A 27,987-nucleotide genomic window follows, 5' to 3' on the forward strand; every position below is an offset into this window, starting at 1 on the left:
TCCCGCGACTCTGAAGGAGGCCACCAGGAATATACCAAGTCTGCAGAAGGTGCGGGCCTCCCGGCTGACCTGGCGCCCGGTGGCCTCAGCTGCTCACACCTTTGAGAAATGACTGTCCTTCAGGGGTGACCTTGCTCCATGAAAATAACTAGAAGCTACAAAATCAGGGCCTGCTCAGCACACAAATCTGCGAAGCCATGACCCCCACCCGGGGCGACCAAGCCTTTCCCTGCACTACGTGTGTCCGGGCAGCATCAGACCCACCTACCTGGCTCCCGGGAGCTGCAGTGTGCCCTTCCGTCCCCAGCACAGACCCGCCACCTCGTTCTCAGAGTGACTGAGCAACAGGCCCGGAGTCCAGGTTGCTCACACCTTTCGTTGTAAGTCACGCTCAAGCCTGCTCGGCCACGTCCGAGGTCCAGAAAAAACACTCCTCACTGTGGGGGTCTTCACCGCAGGTGAGGTGCAGGCGGGCAGCAGTGGATGGAGGTGGAGCACAGTCCTGGCGCTCACGCACGCCCTTGCTAGTCTGTTCTCGGTGAGGCGTGGTTTCCACCTCCCGGCACTGCCCTCCTCGGCGAGTCGAGTCCCCTGGGCTGAGGCACCTGAGGGCCTGCTGGGCTGGCCTGAGGCCAACGCCTGGCCAGTGTGGCCCCGAGGCCCCTCCACCCCGGCCACCTGGATAGCCATTCTGATCCCCAGAGTGTCTGTGTGTGGGTGCCGGCTGGGGTCCTGCCGGTGTCCTTAGGAAGATGCCCCACCTCATGGCTGCGACACCCCTCGGGTGTGCCCACGGCTTGCTTGGGTCCAGAGGCAGAAGCCTCTCCCATGCTTGGGTGGGGGGCGTGTCCACTCTGTCTGACGTAGCCCTTAGGGTGGAGCCCACACCCCCGGGGAGTCTGGGCCTCACAGCCCAGCACAGCCCTACCCCCAGTCACGCCAGCACAGACTGGAGAACTCAGGCTGCGGGCCAGGGAGAAGCAGGGCTCCGAAGGGGCCCCAGGACCCATGCCCACAAGGCTGCACTGTGGGGCCCCGCCTTCTGAGTCCGGTGGTGGCAGAGCCACTCTGGACATCACTGCAATGCCAGGAACTGGGCCAGAAGCCAAGAGACGGCAGGAGACACCGGGAGGAAGGAGCACCTCCAACCTACATGATAGGTTTTTACTCAAGTCACTCAAGTGGACACCGAGCGACGCTGTGAATAACCACGTGCAATCACACAGTGAATCTTTTTATTAAGATCTGTATGTATATTCTGCACACACAAACAGGCATCCAGTAAACACATCCAGAACAAAGGGCGTGTTACGGACACCTAACACTTGGTCGTACCCGGCAGGACAGGCCCGTCTTCCCACAGAATGCACTCCTCCCCTCACACGCGGGTTAAAAGGCCACCAGGGGGCGCTGCCCCACCTCCCGTCTGTCCCAGGCTAGGAGGGGTGGCCACCCTCCCTCCCACATAACCCTCGAGACCTGCCTTAGAAATGTGGGGACATGGGAGGACAAAGAACAGGCAGGACCCCCAACGGGACAGAGACAGAACCACCCACGTCTACTTCCTGAGGGCCGCTCACGGAGGGCGTGGGGCAGGACCGGTGCGTCCAGAGGAGGACCTCACCGACCCTGAGGAGCTCGGACACAGACCACACCAGCTTTTCCGAATCTGGTCTCACACCCTTTATGAGTGACCTCCGCAGCTCTCTGCAGGAACACTGCACCCCTGCGCGGCTGACAGGACCTCAGGGACACTCACCACCTCCCCGGGGCTGCTTCCCGCACGCCCAAGGGGACAAAACCAAACTTTTTGTCTCGTGACAAAAACTCTGTACATGCAAATAAAAACTTAAAAAATAAACACTCATCAGTGACCACTACAAGGCTAGTTCTTCGTGGAGGCCGCAGGTTCTGGAGACTGAAGAAATTCGTACGGGTCGTGGGTCACCTCTGGCTGCTCCCCGACACTGAGGCGAGAAGGGCTTCCTGCAATTGTGGGAAGACAGACACTTCACCCCAAGGATCTCCACACGCCCTCGTGGCCCAGGAGGCCCGTGTGTCTGCAGGACCACAGCTGCCAGAGCCCAGGCCAGCAGAGCGTCTCAGCCACAGAGCCACGGCTCCCAGGGTCCAGGCCACCCCTCACTGCTCCCGGGAGGGGCAGAGGGCGTCTCTCCCCAGCAGTGGCCATGGCCACCCTACAGAAAGCACTCTGCCTTGAGCCTCCACACAGCACGGCTGCTGCTTCCGCAGGAACGAGGGCTCCTTGGCCAGGGGCCCTGCAGACAAGTCCGAGCCCTTAGCAGCTCCAGGGTCACTGAGTCCACTAGGATCCTGCAGTCCCCATCCCTGGAGCTGACCCAGGATCACCTGGAAGCTCCTCTGCGTGCCACCTCTCACAAGGGTAACAGGCCCAAAGATGCTGGTCCTTATTCAAACCGTTTCAGCCAAATCCCTACAGTTGATCATCCACCTCACCCCAAACACGTCAAGATTTACTGTGTGCGAGAGTAGCTGAGCACTTGTGCCTGGGGGCTGAGACAGCGGCTCAGGGACACACCACCAAGCTCATTCACGGGGCCAGGGGACAAGTGTCTGCCGCCATTCCTGGCAGGGCTGTGACACCCCTGCAGGGGCCTGAAACAGCTGCCCGCCCTCGCTCAGTAACCATGGGGTCCCCAGCCCAGGAAAGGTCATGAGCTCTCCCCAAGAGAGGGTCCTGGAGGAGCACGCCTGTCCACACGCTGCTCCAGGACGGAAAGCAGGAACAGCAGAGAGAAACCCACGCTCCCGATGCCCAGCTCCGAGAGGCCACCGGGCCCACAGCCTCGGCCCTGGACACAACCCACAGACCGCCAGCACCTGGACCCGCACCCGTGCAAGGCTGACTCCATTCGAACCCGCACCTCAGGGCAGCCGTGGTGATCTGCTGTGACCAGGGGCCAGGGCCCTGCCTGCGGACTTGCACCGGGCACCCACAAGAGCCCCGGCTTTCCAGGACCCTCCCGGTGCCCCTCACCCAGGTGGTGCTGGTCCCTGTCGGAGGCGTTGGACAGGGAGCTGAGGTTGGACGACGGCCGGGAGCCCCCGCGCTCCACCTGTGCCTCGTGCAGGTCCTGCAGGAGCTTTGCCGTCTCGTCCAGGTTCAGGTGGCCGTCATCAGGGTCCAGCTCCTTCTTCACCTTCCCTGCAAACATGGGACGACGGCATGGGCCCAGCCTGGCCTGCACTTCCGGTCCACAGCGTGGGCCTCACTGTCACCATGCACCCCGAGTGGAGCCGGGCACGGGGAGAGCCTGGAGGCCGGGCGGCACAGCCCACGATGGGGTGGGCGGCAGCCGCAGCACCACGTCGCATCTAAGCCTCCGGACACAGAGGCGCCGCTCTCCTGTCCTGAGCAGGAGGAAGCAGGGCGGTGAGCAGAGGAGGCCCTGCAGACACCAGGCAGGCACAGGCCCGCCTGGGCGAGCTGGGACCCCTAGGGGCTGGGTTGGGGGGGTCCAAGAGCCCCCAGGAGGGTGCGGCCTGCACTGGACACAGGCTCTGCTCCGCCCCGAGAACGCCTCAAACAATAGCTGGACCGGATCTGGCGTTTCAGGTGCCTAACGGCCTGTCAGGACAGGCCCACTGCACCCAAAGGCGTGCAACCAACCTCACGCCCAACAGGTAGCCCCCGAGTCTGACCCCCGAAAAACCACAACCAGACAGGCGGAGAAGCAGGGATGTGCGGCCCCCCCAGGAAGGAACCTCGCAAACGAGATGTGGGGACAGCACCGGGGACACGTGCCACGTGTTCAAAAAGGCAGAGGACACGTGACGAGGTGAGACGGGGAAGGTGCAGGAAAGCCAGCGGGAGTGGTGTCTGCAGGGGCCCCGGGGGCTGAGCTGGTCACCGTGGAAGGCAGGCCCCGGGCCTGCAGGCCACCGCACGGGGCAAGCAGCAAAGCAGAGAAAAAAAGGCCTGAGGCAAATGGGCAGAGTCAGGGGCCCAGCGGATGAAGAGACGACAGCCAAACCCCCACATCTGACAGAAGCCACAGCCCTCCGGGTCCGACAAGCTCAGCACAATCCAAGAAGAGCAAACCAGGAGAGCAGACCGGGGCCCGCACGACCCAAGCTTCCGGAGACGAGTGGTCAAGAGGAAGACTCAGACGCAGCCAGAGAAAAGGCAGAGTCGGTGAGAAGGCACAGCCGGCCCAAGAGGGGACTCCCACCTGCGCGACTGAGGGGCGGGCTGTGGCCAACCGCCGTGCAGCCCATGTGCGCTGTGCCAGTCACCCGCTGGCACCCCCCGCGTCTGGGCTCGGGGCAGGCCAGGCAGGCGGCGCACCCGCGGACTCCCGCCAACCCACCCCGCAGCCTGTGTTCTCCGCTATTGTAGCCGTGGCCGTGACTACGTGCCGAGTCCCGGGGAGTCACCAAAGCTGGGGTGGTCCCTGGTCAGCTGGGAAAATAGGAGACGACAGGTGGTGACTGGAACCCCACTGGGCCAGTAGCTGCACTGAGCACGGAAGGTCCAAACACTCCCACCCACAGGCGGAGGCTGTCAGGCTGGGTGGTGGCAGGACATGGCCTGTGCCTTCTGAAACGGTCTCACGGACGCCCTGCTGACCGAGGGCGGTCCTCCAACCCCGGCCTCAGTGACCTCTGGCGCTGCCCTGGGGCCTGAGAGTGTTCAGCAACATCTCCGGCTTCTCCCCAGTTGACGCCAGAAGCTCCAGATCCCATGTGACCCCAAAGATGTCTCCAGACAGGCTGTCGGGGAGACCACTGCGGCAGCACACAGCGTGTCCAGCAGGCCTGGGGAGAGGAGGCTGCAGCACGAAAACCCCTGGTCCCCAGGAGTGGGGTGGCTGTGCCAGTGGTGGGCGAGGGGGTCTACGGGGAGCATAGAGGCACCTCCCCCGAGGGGGTCGGCCAGGGACCACACACAACCGTGCCTACGCACAATCCACTGCCCAGTGGATGAGCCCTGAGGACGGGGCCTGAGGTCCCCCGGAGCCACCGGGGAGGGTGGTTCTGAGGACAGGGGGCCAGAAGCAGGGTCGGGCAGCACCCCCCACCCCCGGCTGTGCAGAAAGGCAGCACAGGGGCCGCACAGAGCACCCGGCACAACCTACCCAGACAGCCGAGCACGGAGATGTCCAGAGAGACATCCGGATACGACTTCATGGCCATGAAGTCCAGGGCGGAGCCACCGTCCCCTAGAGGGTCTCCAGCCTGCAGGAGAGAGAAGAAAAGGTGTTCCCAAGTCAGCAGGTAATGTGAGCAGGAAGCCCTGCACCCACAGGTAGGACAGGCCTGCGACGGCGTGTCCACGCTGGGGCGCGGGCAGGACCCACCTGTGCCCAGGGCCCTCGGGGCCTCAGCTCAGCAGCGGGCGCCTCTACCTGCATCGACCACAACGGCTGCTGCCTCTGGGGACCTACGGGCGCTGAGGGAACCGGGGGGGGACACGAGACCTGAAGGGCCCGGGCTCTTCTTCAGGAGCCCCCCAGCAGGCGCGGCGGATTCCAAACCAGCACATTCCCTCCTTCTTTTGTCCGGAGGGTGCGCATCCCTCCAGAGGGTGCACTCTGTGGCTGACTGCGCTCCTGGCCCTCGGCATACCCCTCTCCTCTCTGGAAGCCCTCCTCAACACCCACTCCCGCTCCACGCCGCTCAGGACGGCCGTCTTCTCCGCCACACACACGATCTCCCACCCCGGTGTGCTGCTCTCAGGATGTTAGGATCTTACAGTTGACATGCTGCTAAGTTCGGAGTGAGTCTTCGAGGGGCCGTCTTCAGTACCTTAAGGGAGGGGCACCACCTCACCCTGAGGCCCTCAGTTCTGTCAAGTCACACACATTCGTACTTCTGCTGAACCCTAAGTCACTGCTGGGAAGTTCTTGTCGAATGACAGTGACCTCCCCGCGTGACACGGAAGAGCAAACAAGCCCGCACGTCACGACACACACTTAAGGCCACAGGCCTGCCCTCCAGCCCTCTCCTGAGGCTCCACGTCAGACAGGCCCTCTCCGGCCTGCACAGTGGGGACAGGGGTCCACTGCCACCCAGCAAGTCACAGGAACCGCGAAGGAGGGAGCGGAGGCTTCGGCTACACAGCAAGGGGCACCCGGCTGTCCTGGCCTGAGCGGCCTGGGAACTAGCTCGGTTCACTTGGTTCTTGTTCTCCCAAGAGGAACTGTCACAGTGCTGGCTCAGGCCACGGGCAAACAGGCTGAGCTCGCGTCACAGAGCCCACGATGCGCTGGGCCCCTGGGCCGACTGTCACCACCAAGTCCTACAGAACCCACCACCGCCACCGTTTCCTCACCAGAGACTGAGGCTTACAGCTACTAGCTACGCACCCAGGGCAGAGCCAAAGCCCCTGCTCCTCCGACACGGAGGCTACCACTTCACAGCTCGCCTGACGACCCTGAAGCGTGACTCCATTGGGAGCTGGTGAAGACAATCTGGAAAACACTGGTTTGCTCACATCTTATTCGTCAGTAAAAGGGCATTCAGGTCTCCTCAGCACAACAGACAACAGCTAGTGTACACACAGGCACACACGTGTACACATGCACACACAGGCACATGTGTGTGCACACACACGCAGACACGCACACACCCAGGCGCCCTTCAGGCTGTGCTCCCCGGCCGCCTACAGGGAAGTGCCGTGCTCACCTATTCCTTGGCCAGTTCCGCTAACCTGTCACGTGTGAGGACCTACATCCCAAGACGCTGTTGAAAACCTATGCTTCTGAGTGTGTTAAAAATGTTACATCTAACGGGGTGGGAAGGGATAGACTGGGATTTCAAAATGTAGAACAGATAAACAAGATTATACTGTGTAGCAAAGGGAAATATATACAAGATCTTACGGTAGCTCACAGAGAAAGGAATGTGACAATAAATGTACGTTCATGTATAACAGAAAAATTATGCTCTACACTGGAGTTTGACACAGCATTGTAAAATCATTACAAATCAGTAAAAAATGTTTAAAAAAAAAGTTAAATCTAAAAGAACCGTAAACATTGGGATCTCAGGTCATCATGGTTGGGTGGCAGGACCACGAGCTTGCCTCTCCTCATGACTACAACAAACCACAAGTGAAAAAAGACTGGAGCCTAGCAAAAAAGATCTTCTGCAATGGAAACATAAAGAGGGAACCACAGCAGGATGGTAAGAGAAGTATGTTCACAATGTAACTGGGCCCTATATCCCTGGGGGTGGGAGACCCACAAGCTGAAACCAGTTGAGTGTAGAGGCCCTCCCACAGGCATGAGCACTCTGAGCCCCACGTCAGCTCCCCAGCCCGGGCTCTGGCACTGGGAGGAGGAGGAGCCCCCAGGACGTCTGGTTGTGAAGGCCAGGGGGCTTAGCTCCGGGAGCCCCAGGGACTGGGGGAAACAGAGGCTTCATTCCCTTGGGAAGCTCACACAGAGTCTAGTGGGCACCAGGTCCAAGGGCAGAGGCAGTGGTTTCGTAGGAACCTGGGCCAGGCCTGCCTGCTGGATCTGGAGGGTCTCCTGGGGACGTGGGGGACGGCTGCAGCTCACTTAAGGGGACACAGAAGCTGGTGGCAGGCACTCTGGGAATGTTCATCTCCATGAGCTTTCCTGGAGGCTGACATCGTGATTGGATCATTGGCACCAAGACCTAGACCCACCCAACAGCCTGTAGGGAAGCCTCAGGCCAAATGTACTGGGTGGGAGCACAGCCCTACCCGTCAGCAGACCTCCTGAGCCACAAAGGCCACTAGACGCGGCCCTACCCACCAGAGGTCCAGGACCAAGCTCCACCCAGCAGTGAGCAGGCCCCAGCTCCTCCTGCCAGGAACCCTGCATAAGCCTCTAGTCCAGCCTCACCCACTAGGGGAAGATACTAGAAATAAGAAAACAATAATCCCAAAGCCACAAACACAGGCCAGACTCTACACTGGGACCAGCTGGACCCTGGCCCTCGGATGACAAAAGAGGACTGCACTGCTGGGACGCACAGGCTGTCTCCCACAGAGGGCCACCTCTCCAAGCTCAAGAAATGTAACTAACCTACCTAAAAATACAAATAGAAAGATAGACAATATGAGGCAGCAGAGGAATATCTCCCAGGCCAAGGTACAAGATAAAATCCCAGAAAAAGAAATAAGCGATGAGGAGACAGGCAATTTATCTGAGAATGAGTTTACAGGAATGATGGCAAAGATGTTCAGAGAACTCAAGAGGAGACAAAGAAGGACACTACACAATGCTTAAGGGGTCAATCCAAGAAGATGTGACAACTGTAAATATATATGCACCCAACACAGGAGCACCTCAGTATACATGGCAATTGTTAACAGACATAAAAGGAGAAATAGGCAGTAATGCAGTGATAGTGCGGGACCTTAACACCCTACTCACATCAACAGACAGATCAGCCAGGCAGAAAATCAGTAAGGAAATAGAGGCCATAAATGACAATTTGGCCAGATGGACTTAACTGATAATGTATATAGCATTCCATCTGAAAGCAGAATACACCTTCTTTTCAAGTGTACACAGAACATTCTTCAGAATTGACCACATGCTGGTCCACAAAGCCAGCCTCAGCAAGTTTAACAAAACTGAAATCATACCAAGCATATTTTCTGACCACAATTCTACGAGGTTAGAAATCAATTACAAGAAAGAAAAACTGCCCAAACTGCAAACACGTGGAGGCTAAACAATACGCTACCAAACAACCAGTGGACCACGGAAGAAATCAAAGAGGAACTCAAAAATACCTTGAGACAAATGAAAATAAAACACAATGATCCAAGACCTCTGGGATGCAGCAAAAGCAGTTCTCAGAGGGAAGCTTACAGTGACACAAGCCCACCTCAGGAAACAAGAAAAAGCTCAGGTAAACCACCTAGCCTTACACCTAAAGCCGCTGGAGAAAGAAGAATAAACAAACCCCAAAGTCAGTAGAAGAAAAGAAATCATAAAGATAAGAGCAGAAATAAATGAAATAGAGACTGAAAAAAAAATAGAAAAGATCAATGAAACTAAAAGCTGGTTCTTCAAAAAGAAACAAAATTGATAAACCTTTAGTCAGACACATCAGGAAAAAAAGGCCTAAGAAAATAAAATCAGAAATGAAAAAGGAGAGTTACAACTGACACCACAGAAATGCAAGGGATCGTAAGAGGTCACTACGAGCAACTATACACCAACAAAAAGGACGACACAGAAGAAATGGACAACTTCTTAGAAAGGTACAATTTGCCAAGACTGAATCAGTTAGAAATAGAAACTATGAACAGACCAATTACCAGTAATGAAACTGAATCAGTAATTTAGAAACTCCCAACAAACAAAAAGTCCAGGACCATTTGGCTTCACAGGTGACTTCAACCCAACATTTAGAGAAGAGTTAACACCTATCCTTATGAAACTACTCCAAAAAACTGCAGAGGAAAGAACCCTTCAGAACTCACTCTGTGAGACCATCAACATCCTGATACTAAAACCAGACAAAGAGATCACAAAAAAAGTAAATTAGAGGCCAATGTCACTGATGAATATAAATGCAAAAATCCTCAACAAAATACTAGCAAATCAACTCCAACAATGCATTAAAAGGATCGTATACCATGATCAAGTGGGATTTATTACAAGGATGCAGGGGTTTTCAATATCTGCAAATCAATCAATGCGATACACCACATTAACAATTGAAGAATAAAAACCACATGATCATCAACAGATGCAGAAAAAGCTCTTGATAAAACTCAACATCCATTTATCCAGAAAGTGGGCATAGACAGAACACACCGCAACATAATAAAGGCCACATACGACAAACCCACAGCTAACATCTTATCTAACAGGGAAAAGCTGAAAGTATTTCCTCTAAGATCAGAAACAAGATGAGGATGCCTACTCTCGCCACTTTTATTCAACATAGTTTTGGAAGTCCTAGCCATAGCAATCAGAGAAAAAAAATAAATAAAAGGAATCCAAATTGGAAACAAAGAAATAAAACTGTCACTATTTGCAGACGATGATACTATACGTAGAAAACCCTAAAGAATTGACCAGAAAACTATTAGACCTCATCAATGAATATGGTAAAGTTGCAGGATACAAAATTAATATACAGAAATCAGCTGGATTTCTATACACTAACAATGAAATAGCAGAAAGGGAAATTAAGGAGACAATACCATTTACCAAAGCACTACAAAGAATAAAATACCTAGGAATAAACCTACCTGGGGAGGCAAAAGACCTGTACTCTGAAAACTGTAAGACAATGATGAAGGAAACTGCAGATGAAAGAAACAAATGGAAAGATATATCATGTTCTTGGACTAGAAGACTCAGTATCATTAAAATGGCCACACTACCCAAGGCAATATACAGATTCAATGCAATCCTATCAAATTGCCAATGATGCTTTTCACAGAACTGGGGCAAAAGATATTAAAATTTGTATGGTAACACAAGAGACCCCAAATAGCCAAAACAATCTTGAGAAAGAGGAACGGGCCTGACTTCAGACTATACTACAAAGCTACAGTAATCAAAACAGCATGGTACTAGCACAAAAACAGACACACAGATCAGTGGGACAGGATATAAAAAGTCCAGAAATAAACCCACGCACTCATGGTTAACTAATTAAGGAGGCAAGAATATACAATGGAGAAAAGCGCTGCTGGGAAAACTGGACAGCTACCTGTGAAGGACTAAACTAGGACATTCTCTAACACAATATACAAACACACACACACACACACACACACACATACAAAAACAAACAAAAAACTCAAAATGGATTAAAGATTTAAATGTAAGACCAGATACTATGAAACTCTTAGAGGAAAACATATGCAGAACACTCTTTGACATAAATCACAGCAATATTTTTTTCAAACCAGCTCCTGCAGTAATGGAAATAAAAGCACAAATAAACAAATGGCATCTAATTAAACTTACAAGCTTTTGCACAGCTAAGAGTATCATCAACAAAATGAAAAGACAACTTACAGAATGGGAGAAAATACTTCCAAATGATGTGACTGACAATGAACTAATTTCCAATATATACAAAAAAATCATACACCTTAATATCAAAAAAACAAACAACCCACTCAAAAAATGGGCAGAAGACCTAAATAGATATTTCTACAAAAAAGACATACAGATGGCCAACAGGCACATGAAAAGATATTCAATATCACTAATTATTAGAGAAATGCAAATCAAAACTACAACGAGGTATCACTTCACACCAGCCGGAACGGCCATCATTAAAAGTCTACAAACAATAAATGTTGGAGAGGGTGTGGAGAAAAAGGAACCCTCCTACACTGCTGGTGGGAATGTAAATTGGTGCAGCCACTATGGAGGATAGTATGGAGGTTCCTTAAAAAACTAAAAGTAGACTTACTGTATGATCCAGCAATCCCACTCCTGGGTACGTATCCAGAGGGAACTCTAATTTGAAAAGACACATGCATCCCAATGCTCACAGGAGCACTATTTACAATAGCCAAGACATGGAAACAACCTAAATGTCCATCGACAGATGACTGGATAAAGAAGCTGTGGTATATATACAATGGAATAATATTCAGCAATAAAAAAGGATGAAATGTCTTTTGCAGCAACATGGATGGACCTGGGATGGTCATTCTAAGTGAAGTAAGTCAGAAAGAGAAAAATACCATATGGTATCACTTATACATGGAATCTGAAAAAAAGACACAAATAAATTTATCTACAAAACAGAAAGAGATTCACAGACACAGAGAACAAACTTACGGTTACCAGGGGGTAAAGACGGTGGGAAGGATAAACTGGGAGTTCGAGATCTGCATCTCTTGGGGAGAGATGGAAATATTAGCTATGTTGATTGTGGTGGTGGTCTTGTGGGTGTATACAGCTATCAAAATTCATCAAAGTGTACATGTGGAATATGTGTAGTTTACTGGACAGGAACCATATCACAATAAAGGTGTTAAAAGAAAAAAATAAAAGCGTCGTGAACACTACATCTGCAGGAAAGGCCTGGGAGCCGAGTGCTGACGGGACAGGCTGCTAGATGCTGTGAGGGCACAGGCGCCGCCAGCTGAGCGAGGCAGAGGCCTCAGCCTCGGCCTGTCGTGTCCACACCAGGCTGCAGCCACATGCAGGAGAAGGCCGAGTGGAGCCGAGGAGAGGGGTGGGCACGGCCAAGGTGACAGGAGCTCCCTCACTGACCCGCAGAGGCCCTGATGCTGGGCAGGGTGTGTGGGTCCCGCTCAAGGCACCTGCAGCCTGTCCCAGCCCTCTGCAGACGGTGCAGGGCTGCGTCACCCAGAGACCCCGGCAGCACCCAGGCCACCTCGCACACCTCACAGGAGACAACCACAGCACCATCCCCGGGTCTCCGTGGCTCAGAGGGCCCCCATCCAGATAAGCACCTGATGCTCTGCCCAGGGTGGGCCCGTCACCGAGGCCTGGTGACCCCGCAGCCTGGGCCTCACGCCCTGCCCAGTGTCCTGGCAACATGGGGCGTGAGCACAGCCAGGTATGGCCATGTACAAAGATGGGTGTGCCCACGTGCGCACATTACTCCAGGGCAGGAGAGGAAACTAAGGCTGGACCACAGAGGACAGTTTCCTCAGATAGGAAGCATGTGTCCAAGGCTTGGGCAAGGCCCCAGGGCCTAGTCTCGCTCCGAGCACACGGTGCACACGCACCGGCCTGGCAGCACCGCAGGCTGGCATCTCCGCCTGCCAGGAGAGCTGGGCGACCCCCGCACCAGAGATGAAGTGCGCCACCTGGCGCGTGGGCCGCCCCTCAAGCACCTTAAACTCCTCTGCCCACACGTGGTACGTGGCTTCACACCCTGACCCCCAGTCATTGCAATTGGGGGTCGGGGGACCACCACATCATCTCGTCAGCAACTTCACCAGTTTCTAACTAAAGCATGAAGCTCTTCTCAAGCACCCCATCTCAAAAGCCAAACACAACCATCCTTATGGAGACCCTGACTACCAGGCTTTTACTAACTGGCCGTGTAACTCACCTTCCCTTCGTCAGGAGGCTTCATCGGGACGTTTCTCCTCTGCAAAGCAAGACAGACAAGAACAAGTTTTCTGAAACAATTTTACAAAGAAGGACAGCCCATCACCCACCTGGCCACAGCTCCTAGCTGTCAAGTCAGATCACGTCATGCTGTGACCCCGGCAGCCCTGCGTGAGACAGTGTGAGGTCACTAACTTGGCCCACAGGGGCCTGGTTCCTGAGACCTGGGAGCTGAGGGCCCACAAGACCACCCTGGGGCGAGGAGATGGAGTGAGAGCACCCCAACCTTGGGTCCACAGCCCTGGGTGGCATAAAACAAAAGAAAAAAATCAGACATGGTTCACTGGTCCCAGGGCAATTCAGGTAAATCACCCGGCCCGGTGGCTTAACCTGGAGGAGGATTAGCCTGGAAGGTGGCATGCATCTGACCACTACTCTGTGACCACAGCCCACTCACTGCGCTGAGCTGCTGTCCTGTAACCTGGCAGGAGCCTGTCCTTAACACACCCCTGTTCTGTGAACATACCTAGAACAGTCAGCCCACATGCTTCTGTATCTGTGATCTTTTGTTCAAGATAATGTCCCTGAGCTTTGCTTGTGTTAGAAACTTCACAACTTTTAAGTAGAAAAAGTAAACACTAACACTATCTCAACATCTATATCCTCACACAAGCTCCCGCCAACGTGCACGTGTCAGTACTGGACGTCATTTACGCGACTCTAATGTGGTTCGCGTTCAGAAAAGTGATCAGACTGGAACCTAGGAAGACGGAAGGGGGGTGTGGGCAGAAACTACATCTGAAGAAACAAGGGCTGAAAATCTTCCAGATTTTAGGAAAACTACAAATTGATAGGCCTAAGAAGCTCGGCAAACGTCAAGCAGATCAGACACAAGGACGCACACAGTCACGCACACAGGGACCAACTGCACCGCCAGGCAGGAAGCCAAACACTCAGGAGCAGCCAGAGCAGCGGCCGCGCCTCTTCTCCAAACGGCTGGAGAGCGAACACGTGGGCTTTGCGGCCCCACACCAGCTGCAGCACCTTCTCTTTTTTTTAAATCTTCAAAAAATGTAAAATTATCCTTAGCTTGTGGGCCAGTCTGCCAATCCTCAATCTTCACCAAAAAAGACACGTTACAAGTGGGAGAGAGATAAAAGCAACTGCAGACACGTCCTCAGAAACGATGCAAGTCAGACGTCTTTGTACGCAGAGGAAAAGACGTCCACCTGGACCTCCACGCCCGGGGAAGACGAGCTTCAAAAATGAAGGTAAAATAAAGACTTTCTTCAGATGAAGAAAACCTGAGCCAATCTGTCCTCTGAGAAACAGCAAAGGAAACTTCAAGACGAGGGACAACGACAGCGTCCGGAAGAAGCATGGCTGCACAGTGACAGGAACCCTGTGCGCCCCAGGGGCCTCAGTACTTGTCAGCTTCCTGGAAGGATATCTGACCGTTCACAGTGAAGACAAACGGTAAATGACAGCCAGCGAGGGAGGAGCCCAGACCCGCACCCAGGCTGGACGCTCCTCCCACGGGAGCGCCGGGCACAGCCCACCTGCCGCAGCTGGGACAGCATCCGAGAGTGGTCTCCGCCCGTGATCTGGTCCAGGAGGTCGTCCACCATCTTCCTGCTGTAGCTCCCTGCGCCCTTCACAAACTCCTGCAGGCTGGGGGCCGCGACAAGATGGGGCCGGGGGGGGGGGGTCAGGGCCCCGCATGCCATCCCAGCCGTATGCCCCAGACGTCCCTCCACAGGGGAGCTTCTCCCTGAGCCACAGCCCCCCTAGATGGAGTGGTTTTGGAGAGTGGACAACAGTCCTCACCAGATTTTCAAAGTGGCCCCCAACCCAAAAAACCTATGAACATCTCGGGAAAAACCTGGTAAAAATAAACCCAAGTGAAGAAGAGTGTATTCGCACACAGATGTACCTCATGCTAACCTCACAACAGGAGCGTTTCCACACCTGTTTGTTTTGGTTTTAAAAATGCAAGTAGACTGAGAACACAGTGTGGGGGCCACACGGGGAGGGCAAGGGAGTAAGACCCTCCCCAACACCTCTCAGAACTGTTCCGACTTCCAAAAAACCAAACTACAACTAACTAGAGCGTTCAGAGAGGACGCGGCAGACAGGCCCTGTCCCAGCCGCGCAGCCAGGGGAAGGCTCCTCCTGTCCCAGCAGCGCAGCCAGGCGAAGGCTCCGAGCGGCTCCCACACAGAGGGAGGGCGGCAGCGCACCCGGGAGCAAAACCAGCCCGGGCGCCTTGGCCGGGAGCTCCCTGGACAAAGCACCCGGGGCGGCCGCTGTCCTGGGGCCACGGCTGGCGGGAGCAGGCACTGCGGTGGGGTGGGGCGGGGTCCCTGGGGCCCTTAAAGAGCCATGAGCAGGTGGCAGGCTCACAGGGAGCAGCAGGAGGACCGTGACGCCATCCTGTCCTTGGGTCTCCACTGTCACCTCTTCTCACACACGGGGCCCAGCCTGGGTTCCGCCCACTGTCAGCGAGCGGCGCACCCCGTGTGTTTCTCAGTCACGTTCTGCACTCTTTTTGGAGTAGGATGCAGATCTAATAAGGACAGACTCCATTTCTTGAAGAGAACAGCAAGGCTGTTACTTTCCCCACAGAAATTACTGCAGCTCTGCAGGAGTGATTCACTTCTACTTTGTCACAGAAAACAATACAAAAGAGTTCCCCAGAAACGCAGTGCTACGTCTATGATCTTAATTTGACACCTTAGCCGGTGAGTTGCTGAACTGTCCCCAAAACTCCCCCAGTGAAGCCCTGACCCCAAGTACCTCAGGACGTGACCACCCTTGGAGACAAACCCTCTAGGGGTGGTAAGTTAGAATGGTGTCTTTACAGGAAAGAGGTGGGGACAGGGACTCGCGGAGGGACGGCCACACCGGAACCCAGGGAAGACCAGGGCCCTCAGGCCAAGGACCAGGAGATCCAGCCCAGACCCCTAGTCTCAGACTCCAGCCTCCTGGACAGGAGATGGTGACTGTGGTCTGAGCGGCCGGCCGTGGAGCCTTGTCTTGGCAGCCTGAGCAGAGCCACCAGGGCCACCCTGTGTACGACTGTTACTACACATGCCAGCGGGTCACACACGCTCTTCCTCAAGCTGCAGCCTGGGCCACCACCTTCCTGGAACCCACAAACTGGCCCGAACCACCCACAGGAAAACGGCTCCGGCCATGCTGCATGTCCGCCCCGACCCACCTGAGTGCGCACTGCACACCCGTCTCGTCCCCGTAGGCTGAGTACAGCAGCTCCGCCTCGTCGGACTTCAGGTCCCCGAACACCGAGTTGTTGTGTAGGGAGAGTGCAGTGCTGGCGCTGGACAGAAACGTGACTGGGAGAGGGGAGGCACACGTGAGGACACGGTTGCACCCACAGACGCCTCCGCGCACAACCAGCCACAGGCACATCCCCAGGGCTGCCCTTGCCGAGGGGACACGCGGGGACTCAGGGGCCGGAGGGCAGTGTCCTGGGCACAGAAGAGGGAGCAACATCGCTGCCTGACCCACTAGATGCCAGGAGCACCCCAGGGTGACAATCAAAGTGTCCCCAGACATGGCCAAACATCCCTGAGAAGAAGTGCTGTGCAGGCGAGCATGCCAACACAAGACAGAGCCCGGCACCAGCACCCATGCAGCCAAGGCGCCCATGCTGTCCACCCACTCTGGGGAGAGCCTCACGCTCCGGTCTCTCTCTGCTGCCGGCAGCGTCACAAGCCTCCAAGGGGATGAAATGTGATGGTTCGTCGAGGAAATGAAATTTCCACCACCATCTCGGAGGGCGGCCTCTATGCACCAGGAGGAAACCCACCCACCCGAAGGGCTGGGGAGATGGCTTCTCGTCCCGAGACTTCTGATGACCTACTTCTGCGGCCAGTTTCCCAGCCAGGACGTGGGGGCAACCCTGGTGGGCAGGCCGTGGCGCACACTCACCTCTGCTCCTCCGCTCCTCCCGGAAGCCCAGGGTGGTGATGCCTGGGACCAGCTTGCTGGACAGTGAGCTCAGGTCCACTGGGTGGGTCTCCTCCTCTGCAAGCGGACAGGGCCGTGAGCACGTGGTCTCGGAGCCCCCGGCCCAGGGCAGTGCAGTGGGCAGGCGGGCAGCCTGGGGGCTCCCTGGGAAGCCCCTCTGAAGTCAGGCCTGCAGAAGCCGGCTGCCCCCTCAAACCCTAACCGCACTGCAGTTTGACTCTGCAGTCAGTCAGCCCACAGTCCCAGGACACAGCAGACCCCTGCGCCCCCCATGTGCAGTCATAGCAACAGAGAACCTCCACCTCGGACACCCGAGAGCACATTCCTGTGCTGTGGGTGCTGCTTGCATGGGCTGAGTGGGACCCCTCAGTCCCCCAGGGGACCATCCCACGTTCTCCAAGCGTAGACCACCCATCTGCTCTTCTATCGAGAACTTCAGGATCCGTTCCAGCTAAATGTCAAAGTGGTCAGCACGCACCCTCCACACCCATCGTGAACGCCGAGTACACCCACTCATCCGGGTGGGGAACCCCCCCCCAACCCCGGGCATGGCCACCCTGTCCGCTGACCACATCCGTGTCCTGCCAAGGGAGCGTGCAGGGGTGGGACACCAGACAGGCATGGGGCCAGGAAAGGGTCCCCCAGGCAGGCTACAGTCTCCAGGTCACGGGACGTGACGGGCAGGAGGATGTGCGTGGGCACCCACCGTCAGCATCCGGCTCGGCTGTGTTGACAACGCTGTACAGCAGGCTCCCGTCCCCGCTCTTCCTCAGGTAGCCCATCTGCGAGGAAGCAGGCCTGAGTCCCGCCCCCGGGCAGCCCTAGGCTCCCGCGGCTGAGCAGAGGCCTGTGAGCGTGGCCTGACTCGGGTAAATCCCGAACGGCCACGGGGTCACTCATTTCCCACAAACAAGACCAAAAGACGCCCCTCACACCTTCCCTGGATTTTAACTGAAGACCCACTTGCACTCATGTGCGATCAAACTCCTCGTGACCCCTCTAAGAGGAGCTCCTGAGACCCCAGAAACAGCCCGGACAGAACAAGTTGGCACGAGACACTGGTCAAGAGGCCCAGACACCCCACCTCCACAGCATGTGGGGACTTACTTCCATTTAACAACCAGCCACCAAACAAGACCAGCCCCTCCTGCACAGGCTCCCGTCAGGAGGGCCCAGGAAGGGGAGGCACGGTGTGTGGGGTGTGGGGTGGTAGGTGTCCAAGTAGGAGCAGCGGCCTGGGAGGGGAACCAGGTCCTGAGCAAGGTGTGCAGGGCATGGGGGTGGGGGGAGATTGGTCACTGTTGATCGAGTAAGTGCATTAAGGGTGACAGATGTCAGGTTTCTCACTGCAGAATTACAAAACTGAAAGAAAAGCAGAGCAGATCTGGAGCAGGTGCTGGACAACGTGGAGGCTACTGTGCAAAACACAGTTGTGGGTGAACGTGAACACGCATGTGCCTGCCCAGCAACCAGGCCTCGGTATCTGGTGCCACCCTCCACCGAGGACCCAGGGCTCCGTGGAGAAACGCTGGTTCCAGGACTGAAGGGCAACAGGGGTGCAGAGCAGAGGGCCCAACAGAGAGAACTCTGACGCAAGCCACACGGGGGCCGCAAACTTTCTAGCAGGCACGTCAGAAATCAAAAGAAACAGGTGCGGCTAAACTTCATGTGTTTTATACAACCTGCCACATCCAAACTACCATTTTAAAATTTTTACGCACAACCCAGCGTGTACTTCACAGACTCAGCACGAAAAAATACTGTGAGGCCCAGTAAGGTCTCCTGTGGATTGCACGTGAAATAAGACTTTAGATCCATCAGGTCAAATAAAACACACTAGGGTTAATTCCACCCGCATCCTGGTTAACGTGACCTCGAGGAAGTCTGAAACTGTACATGCAGTGACTCACACTACTTCCGTTGTAGGGGCCAATCTAGGACGTCCTCGTGTCAGAGGGCAGGCGCTCAAGGAACGGTGGGGCCTCCTTTTGAGGACCAGCAGCCTCTGGACAGGCTCACGGCTGTCACACCATGGTCAGGCCCGTAAGTGACCGTGGTGGGGCAGAGACATGATACATAGGGAAAGGGGCTCAGCCTCTGCAGTGATGGGGTCAGCACCTCTGCCAGTAGGCACACCACTCCCTTCCTGCCCTTGAGGTCCCCCATTGCTGTCTGCATCCCAAGATGAGCCAGGGAGGACAAGGGCACCCCTGGAACACGGGTTCAGCTCCGACCGGATACTTGTCAAGACCTGACGGTCACCTCTAGAAGGTGACAGCTGTGCCACCGTCCTGGCAGAAAGCCCACAGCCATGCGGGGGTGCTACCTTGCCCCCGGGGACGAGCCGGTTGATCCTGTCCCGGGCCTCGTCGGCCGCGTGCTCCACCAAGGCCAGCACGTGCTCCTCCGCGGTGCTGTCGGTCAGGCTGCAAGCATTTCCTTCCGGCTCAAACACGCAGCTGTGAGGCAGGAATACCACCCAAGTCGCCAGGAGGCGCACAGGCAGCTAACACCTCAGCCCCGGTCAGTCCCTAATGCCCACGCCAGGTCACACCAGAAGGCTGTTGGGGGCAGCGCCAAGCGCACTTTAAATTCCTTCCCGTAACCTCTACCCACAGCAAACGAATGCTTTCACTAAGCTGAGTCAGAGTCAGCATTTCTGAAGAGGCACCTGCCCGCTTCATCGCTTTAAGAGCAAGAGAAAAAATGTGACTCGTCGGGAGCTTCCTGCACTACAGCATCACTCCAGTCACTCCAGGGGCCACCAGCAAAAGTGACAACCACCCCACGCAGGGCTGAGGCCCTGAGGCGGTGGCAGTGGGCTGGGCCAGGGTGGGAGGAGGACCCAGGCGCTAGCCCTGAGGGAGGGCTGCAGGGGTGGGCGGAGTCCCTGCAAGGCGCCATGGGGCAAGGCCTCCGTGGCGACCTGGAGCCTGTGGCAGGGCCGCCTTCCTGCAGGTCCCGGCTTCACAGCAGCAGGAGCAGAGAGCTTGGGGCGGCGTGCCGAGAGAAGCAACCTCCCCCCCATGATGCATGCTGGCTGCCAACGCCGCACGACTGTGTCCCTGGGACACCCCGCGCAGGTCCTGCATGGAGGGCACTTCCTGGGAGCAGAGGGCCAACGAGTACTCGTTAAACAGCACGCACGTGGAACAGCAGTGAGGTCAGTGGGGGCACTGCGCAGGGCCGACAGATGGGCTTGGTGCCCACACCTGGGACACAGCGCACACGTGGTGGGGGGCTGTCCCAGCCTTTGCCGCCTATGTCTCTCAGGGGACCCTTCCCAGGACAAGTGACGTGCTGGCTGCAGGATGGTGGTGCACTGGCATGTGGAAAGGTCAACGCCCCGCACAACTAACCTCAGGGCCCAGGTCTCCTGACACCCCGGTGTTAACAGTGACACTCATCACCCGCCCACCACGTCCCTCGCTCACGATCAAGATGGGCGAAGGAGCAGGGCCCCTCTCCTCTGGGCACTGGGTCTGAGCTATGTCCCAGCTGCCTGGCGAGACCTGGGGCTGGCACAGGGACCCAGCTCCTGTGGAGGGCACGCTCCCACCAGGCTGCACGTGTGGCCCAACCACCCATGAGCCACGGCAACACACGGGAGCACCTCCTCGCCCACAGCCCACGGAGCAGTGGGCCCAGGCGGCCGGCCGTTACCTGATGACTTCTCTGCTCGGCCTCTTAGATTTCTTGGCAGTTTCTACTTGCACAGGCACGACTTCGGGAACAGGCTCCTCGACGGCTGTGTCTTCGCTGCCCAGAAGAGCTGCCTGCTGAGAGAAATCCATGTCCTGCATAAACGACACGCTGCGCTTCAGAGCTAACAGCCGCTCCTAGAATCAGAAAGCACAGAGCAGCAGGGACTTTACCTCTCCCTCCAGCCGAAGCACCGTGACGATGGCATGGGATGGGGCTGGTCTCACCTGGCCTAACCGCTAGCCCTCCACGGTGGGGCAGCCCAAGGGGCAGAGCCAGCAGGGCAGGCACAGGCCAGAGGGCACGAGCCGCGCCTCACCTACAGGTTGCTCAGGCGCAAAGCACTGCCCTGGCCACCTGACGCACGCAGCCCGGCTCACGGGAGAGATCGGGGAGGCTGCTGGGACGGCCAGGACAGCCATCTGGATTCAGAGAGCGGCGCTCAAAGCAAACCTGCAGGGCAGGCTGCGGTCCAGTCAGACCAACAGGTTGGAGCCTTGCACCAACCCTACAGGAGACGGGGTGGCCAGGCCGCGTGCAGGAGCAGAAGAGGAGGTGCCTGGAGGAGAGGGCGGCTGGGAGGTCTACGCTAGTGTGGAAGGGCCCACGCGGTGGCCAGTGACGCATGGATGGAAGTGTGTCATTTGCTGTGTTTCTGTTTTGGCCTAAAGAAGTGAGGAGGAGCCTGGCAGAGGCCCCTGGCCGTCAGAAGGCATCTTACTTTGCTCATCATCTTAAAGCCGGCGTGGAGGATTTTCTTGGCTAGCTTGTAGTACACGGTGTCTGGTCTGTTGTACGTCATGGCGTTGTCACACATCAGCTTGAAATCGGCCTGAAGGAGAAGGAAAGAACCCGTCATGTCTGAAACATCACACAGGTGACAGCAAAGAGTTGAGAATCCTATCAAAAGAGGCTGAAATGGAGTGGAAAACAATCCGGCTCTTTGATTTAAAAAATAAACCTTTTAGAATTGAAGTACAGCTGACTTACAATACTGTATTTGTAAACAACGTGACCGACAAGGGTGTAATCTACAAAATACACAAACAGCTTATATAACTCAATATCCAAAAGCAAACAACCCAATCCAAAAATGGACAGACCTAAACACACATTTCCCCAAAGAAGACATCCAGGTGGCCAACAGGCACATGAAAAGACGCTCAATATTGCTATTAGAGAAACACAAATCAAAACCACTATGAGGTGTCACCTCACTCCAGCCGGAATAGCCATCAACAAAAAGTCCACAAAGGATAAATGCTGGAGAGGGTGTGGGGAACAGGGACCCTCCTACACTGCTGGTGGGAGTATAAACTGGGCAGCCACTGTGGAGGACAGTAGAGGTTCCCTAAAAAACTAAAACTAGACTTACCCTATGATCCAGCAATCCCACTCCTGGGCACATTATCTGGAGAAAATGAAAACTCGAATTTGAAAAGACACACGCACCCCAGTGTTCACAGCAGCACTATTTACAATAGCCCAGACGTGGAAGCACCTAAATGTCCATCGACAGAAGGCTGGATGAAGAAGCTGTGGTGTATTTATATAATGGAATACTACTCAGCCATAAAAAAGAATGAAATAATGCCATTTGCAGCAACATGGATGGACCTGGAGATCATTATACTAAACAAAGTCACAGAAACACAAATACCATACGGTATCACTTACATGTGGAACCTAAAAAAGTGATACAAGTCAACCTATTTACAAAGCAGAAACAGACTCGCTGACATAGAGAGCAAACTTATGGTTGGGGGGAAAGGGGGAGGGATAAATCAGGAGTTCAGGACTGGCAGATACACACTATCATACATAAAATAAACAAGGGCCTACTGTATAACACAGGGAACTGTATTCAGTATTGTGTAATAACCTATAATAAAAATTTGAAAAAGAACACACATATATGCAAAAAATTGGATCACTTTGCCATATATGTGAAACTAACACAACACTTAAATCAACTATATTTCAATTTTAAAAAAACTGCAGGGTGGGAAGGGATAGACTGGGATTTCAAAATGTAGAACAGATAAACAAGATTATACTGTGTAGCACAGGGAACTATATACAAGATCTTACGGTAGCTCACAGAGAAAAACATGTGACAATGACTGTATATATGTTCATGTATAATTGAAAAATTGTGTTCTACACTGGAATTTAACACAACATTGTAAAATTATCACAAATCAATAAAAAATGTTAAAAAAAACTGCATTTCAGGTACAGCAAAGTTACATATTATATAAATACATATAAGTGATGTCACATAATACTTACCTTTCTCTGTCCGACTGACCTCACTTAATATGGTAATTGCTAGGTCCATCCATGTTGCTGCAAATGGCAGCATTTCATTCTTTTTTATGGCTTAGTAATTAAAGAATAATTTTTAAAAACTTTTTCTGAAAAATTTTCGTAACTGTTGATTGGTCTTTACTTGCATAAAAAGTATTCCAGTGTAAGTGTGCCACAGTCTGTACCTGGTGTTGAGTGTGACACATGCATGTCAGAGGAGTAAAGCGACAGGTCCCTCGCTTCCTTCCCAACAGCCTCCTCCCTCTCTTTGGGAGGAGCTCAGACGTACACAGGAGCGAGAGCCAACACCTGGCTCTTCTAAGCAACAGGGGAGGAGAGGTGGGCATGCCCTCTACCACTGGGGTTTCTCCACAGAATTCAAAACTATGTCTACAGATAGTTACTCTGGTACCGTCAGAAACACACCTTCCCTCTCAGTGAGCAACTTACACTAAAAGCACATTAAACGAAATACCTGTATATCATGCTAACCAAGTCACTTGGCACCCACCTGGCACAGGTGAGTTGGACATCAGGATGGACAATGACCACTGACACCAACCACACTAATGGAGCGGGCGCTACCTGGACCCCTTTCGGGTCGCTGTGCCAGGATCTCCAGGGCTGGGACTGATGCCAGAAAGCCCCCCCCCCCCCGTTACAGGGCCCAACTGTGATGGGTGCAAAACTCTCTTGAGAACGAGGTGGATGCTACTCGCATCTTGGCTTTGTCACTGGGCAAGTGACCACACTGGGGGCTCCCAGGTACGAAAGGTCGAGGATGGCAGGGCACGGATTACTGTTAACTGCCTGCCCGTGGGGGTATTGCCTGATCGGCCTATGGAAACTTTCCTTTTCTCTCACTCTCTCCTCAGTCTGTTGTGTTGTTCCGGCAGGTCAGCAAACCCCCTCAGAAATGCCTCCAATCAGTAAAAACAGAAAAGCCAAGCTTTTGCAAAGTTTACTGAACCAAAGAGAGAAACCGAATGCCCTTTCTAAATGATGCTGTCGTGTGCTGTCAAGCACTCATTTTGATTTTCCCCTGAGTTTCAAAGCCAACAAGCCATACCTTTCACAGCCGCTAATAAAAAAAGAGTTAAGAACATAGTACTCAGAAAATATAAAAATATGTTATCCTAAAAAAAATTAAACTCTCAGATATTACAAGACAAAACTAAGCATCAGGAAAATTATGTTTCTATAAACACCCATTCTGGAGCCAGGCCACACGGAACGTGCCCCTGCTGGGCAGCACGTCTCTCCGCGCCAGCACAGCAGCTTACAGAGCAGCGCGCCTGAAGGGAGCGACATGCGGGCCAGGCCAGCTCCAGACCAAAACACGGAGAAGGCCACAGCCCACCCACCTCCTTGACGCCGTGCTGGTGCAGCACATACAGACACCTGAGACTGGAAAAGACCGAAGACGCAGGAAGCATCCACTGGACGTGAACACACATGGAGCTTCCTCACGATGATTTCAGGAGCTGAAATTAACGCACCTTAAATTCCGTGACTGACTTGTACTCATTAGCTACAATTTTGTCTTTCATTGTGCCGAAATCCATCGGATGTTTTATTATCATCGAGTATCCAGGAGCTATGGCATCCGTGACAGGAAAAGCAAAAAACCCATGAGGATCTTTCCTGAAAACAGAAAACATCTTTATTTACACTGGAAAACCACTAAAAAACAAAATCTCTCACAGTAAAACATTTGATACAACTGACCAAATTTTAAGGTTGTTTCTTAAAAATAACAAATGGAATTTACGTTCCTTAAAATTGTTTTTGGATACACTAAAAATTCCAAAACTACCATCCTTGGCTCCAGCCGTGACAGCTACATCAGGGCGTCTCTGATACCCCCGTGCTGACTCACGGCAGATGGAGCACGGAGGGGTGCTTGGGTCCCCCAGCTTTGCTCCCAACAGTACGTGCACCCCAGCGGCCTGGACATCCCCAGGAGAGGTGAAGTGATGGGGGGCCAGCCCGCCGCAGAGAGAAGACAGCCCAAACGTCCCTGCACAAGCTCTTTACCTCTGGAGCTGGCGCAGGAAATGCTCGAGCAGCTGCTGAATAGGCGTGCTCTCGTTTTCAGCTGATAGTTTAAAAAGCAGAAAAAAACTGGATTAAAGGACTTCATTATCACTTCACTAGAAAGTGGCTTCCAATTCATGGTACTTATTTACCTACTTCCTGTTTCACACTTTTTTAGGTTCAAATGAGAGTTGGGTATGAAGACAAGCAGACGCGGCCTTGGTCCCCACAAAGCTCGGCTGCACCCCCAGCACTGGTCCCCCAAACCCCTCAGGCTGCCAACATTCCTCAGAACCACCACAGGGAGCTACACTCATCAGCTTGTCCCCGGCCCCTCTCCCTCTTGGCACAGTCCAGACCAGGTGAGGAGGAGCAAGCAAAGGCTGTGGACATAGAAGTTGACCCTGGATGCACCGATACCACTTCACTTGAGAGTTCTAAACTTCTGGTCAGGCCATTGTTCATCTGTAAAATGGGAATAAAGTACACCCCACAGAGGAGCTCCTGTGGAGACTCCTACTGTGAACTCCGCCCCTGGACCCACAGTGTGAAAACATGGTTTTGGGAGATGTAAACCAAGAGGTCAGTATGGGCTTCCTTCTACAAGAGTATGCATGTGTGGTCTTTCTTGGCTCCGTCCACTGGGGTCCACACCCAGCACCCAGATCTCGGTTTCGTCGGGAAGGAGCCAGGGCTCCTTGGAGAAACAGCTCATTCCAGGGCTAAAGGGCAACATGAGTGCAGACTAGCAGGCCCACAAGAGTGACCCCCTGAGAGTGACCAGGATAGGTCCAAGAAAGCATCATGAGATCACTGGCTTTTCCGGAACACTGGGGAAACGCGAGTCGTAGGGCCTCAAACAGGCAGGTAACCAGACTGAGCGCGTAATTACCTGTCACTGCAGTAACTCTGCAGGTGCGCTGCTCTGTGCCTGACCTCTGCTCCCACGGGCCTGAGCGCCACCAGTTCATCACGGGAATGACTCCACATAGGGGTGGGGTGGCATCAGGAAACAACACTCCATGACTGCAATACCTCCCACCTCCCCCAGCAAATCAAAGAAAAGAAATGCCTGGAAAGCAAACCTGCCTCCGACCCAGGCCCTCCTGACCACCCAAGAGCACTGAGGGAAGTGACCAAACACAGGTCACAGGGTCCTGAGCGTTCCGGAAGCCTTCCTCTGCTGGGGGCAGTGCAGCTGCACGTTTCAATGGCCTAAATAACTGACCTCAGCACTAACCTCCCCCTGTTACGATGAACTTCTTCTTAGCTCAGGGACTCAAAAAAAGAAAAGGCAGGACAGGGGTGAGCCAAGGCCAGCTCTAGAAGTTTAAAGAGCCTGAGGTTCAGCTGCTCTGTGTGAGGCCCCAGAAGAGAAGACCCTCCTCCTTCTGTCGAAGGAGAGGAAGCCGACTACTGCATCACAGCGACCAGCTTAAAGCTCCAGGATCTGGAGACACCAGCACTTGCCTGGCTGCGTCCGGCAGGCGCGGACTGGCCGATCGGGGGGCGGTTCCACCTCCACCTTCCTCCCGGGACCGAAATCATCCGCCTCCCCCTCCGTGTCACAGTGCTCCTTCTCCCGTTTCCGCTTCTTCTCCTCCTGTCAGGCAGGGTCAAGGCAGTGAGAGCAACCAAGCAGCTTTAAACACATCTCCTGTTTCTCAGGGGAGCCAAGAGAGAAAGCCCTCTTCCAGACTCCTCTTACTCCAGGGTCCCGCCCTGACAAGCAACCCCCGCCCCCCACAGGGCTCAGGCGACCGCCGCTTCACCAACAGCCAGAACTGAAGCGACTGACTCTGTGGGGTGCGCGCTTGGCTACAGACAGAGCGCCCCTTTCCCAAGGCGGGGAAGCACCTGCGCCGCCTGCCCCCAGGCCTTCTGGGCGCCCTCCTTCACCTTTCGCTTCCTCCTTTCTTCGTCGTCAAGGTGCTTCTCCTTCTCAGACTTCTTCTTCTTCTTCTTCTTCTTCTCTCTGTGTCTCTCCCGCTCATGGTCCGACCTGTCATCGTAGTAACTGGAGTCGTGGCCTGACCCCGAGAGTTCCGTCACTTCGCTTCCTCCGACTTTGAGGACCAGCTTCAGGGGCTTCTCCAGGGGCTTGTCTGCGTAATCTGTAGGCAGAGGTGGTGCCTTCACCCTGTGTGCTTACGGTGCTTCAAGACACGTACTGCCCAGCCGGGGGCATGGCCGGTCCAAGGTGGGAGTCACAGGAAGAACACCAAGGCCCAGGAAGAGGGGGGACTGGATGAACTAAGGTGGACCGCAGGCGAACGCCAGAACCATCGGGGAAGATGCCCGGCGAAAGGCAGTGGCAGGGCGCTCCTTCCCCTTCCCTTCCCTCTCCTCAGGCTGTTATCCTCGGGGAGCCAGGAGGGAGGCCCTCCGTCTCTGTCAGGGAGCGCGCGCCAGACCGCTCTCCTGTCCCCCGGCTCCTGCCCTGCAGCCGCCCCCGTGCGGCGTCCCTGACAGGGGGCCGGGCGCGGCAGGACCAGGGCACAGGCGGGGAAACGGCGGGAGACCTCGGAACACGAGACGCTCAGCGCGCTTCTCCAGGACGCCGCGGGGAGTGGAGCGGCCGGGCGCTCGGGAGCCGCGTCCCCGGGACCCCCGCCCGCGAGCCCGGGAGCCCCGCCGCCGCGAACGCCCGCCCGGCGTCACAAAGCGCGCCCGCGGCCTCACGCCTCACCCTCGTACGACGAGCGCCATTCGGTCTTGTGCTTCTTGTGCTTTTTGCCCATGGTGGCGGCGCCCAGGGCAGCAGCGAGCCTGGCCGGAGCCCCCGCGGCCCCGGCTGGCCGCCCGCCTCGCCCGCGGAGCTCCCTGGGACGCACCGGAAGCGGACGCCGCGGCCGGAAATGGCTCCGCCCGCCGGCGCCAGCGCTTCCGGGTCAAGGGGCGGCTTGCCGAGCGCGGC

At 54.9% G+C, this 27,987-nt stretch overlaps 1 protein-coding gene across 8 annotated transcripts; it reads right to left on the minus strand.

Moving 5' to 3' along the window:
* Positions 1-1,221: 1,221 nt before the first annotated feature.
* Positions 1,222-27,920, minus strand: BRD9 (bromodomain containing 9). Of its 8 annotated transcripts, none has more exons than XM_074355604.1 (16): positions 27,760-27,920; positions 26,970-27,184; positions 26,541-26,673; positions 25,071-25,131; positions 24,533-24,677; positions 21,445-21,555; positions 20,685-20,797; positions 19,348-19,480; positions 17,728-17,803; positions 16,983-17,078; positions 16,252-16,384; positions 14,591-14,702; positions 13,033-13,071; positions 5,121-5,220; positions 3,020-3,187; positions 1,222-1,986 (listed from the first exon to the last, which is right to left on the minus strand). In XM_074355604.1, exons 1-16 carry the CDS (start codon positions 27,809-27,811, stop codon positions 1,886-1,888), a joined length of 1,788 nt encoding a protein of 595 aa, XP_074211705.1. In that variant the 5' UTR covers positions 27,812-27,920; the 3' UTR covers positions 1,222-1,885. The 8 variants fall into 8 exon arrangements, with proteins under 8 accessions (XP_074211705.1, XP_074211701.1, XP_074211703.1 ...); XM_074355600.1 differs by having other exon boundaries at positions 2,907-3,187; XM_074355602.1 differs by having other exon boundaries at positions 20,685-20,800.
* Between the last annotated feature and the right edge of the window lie 67 nt (positions 27,921-27,987).

Source organism: Camelus bactrianus, chromosome 3, assembly GCF_048773025.1.
Source record: "Camelus bactrianus isolate YW-2024 breed Bactrian camel chromosome 3, ASM4877302v1, whole genome shotgun sequence".
NCBI classification, from domain to species: domain Eukaryota; kingdom Metazoa; phylum Chordata; class Mammalia; order Artiodactyla; family Camelidae; genus Camelus; species Camelus bactrianus.

Coding starts and splice junctions, on each gene's coding strand:
- BRD9 (XM_074355579.1), bottom strand. CDS start 27,811: ATGGGCAAAAAGCACAAGAAGCACAAGACCGAATGGCGCTCGTCGTAC. Junction 26,674..26,969: donor AAGAAAGGAGGAAGCGAAAG/GTGAAGGAGGGC, acceptor CCTGCCTGACAG/GAGGAGAAGAAGCGGAAACG. Junction 20,861..21,444: donor GCTTTAAGATGATGAGCAAA/GTAAGATGCCTT, acceptor TTCTGATTCTAG/GAGCGGCTGTTAGCTCTGAA.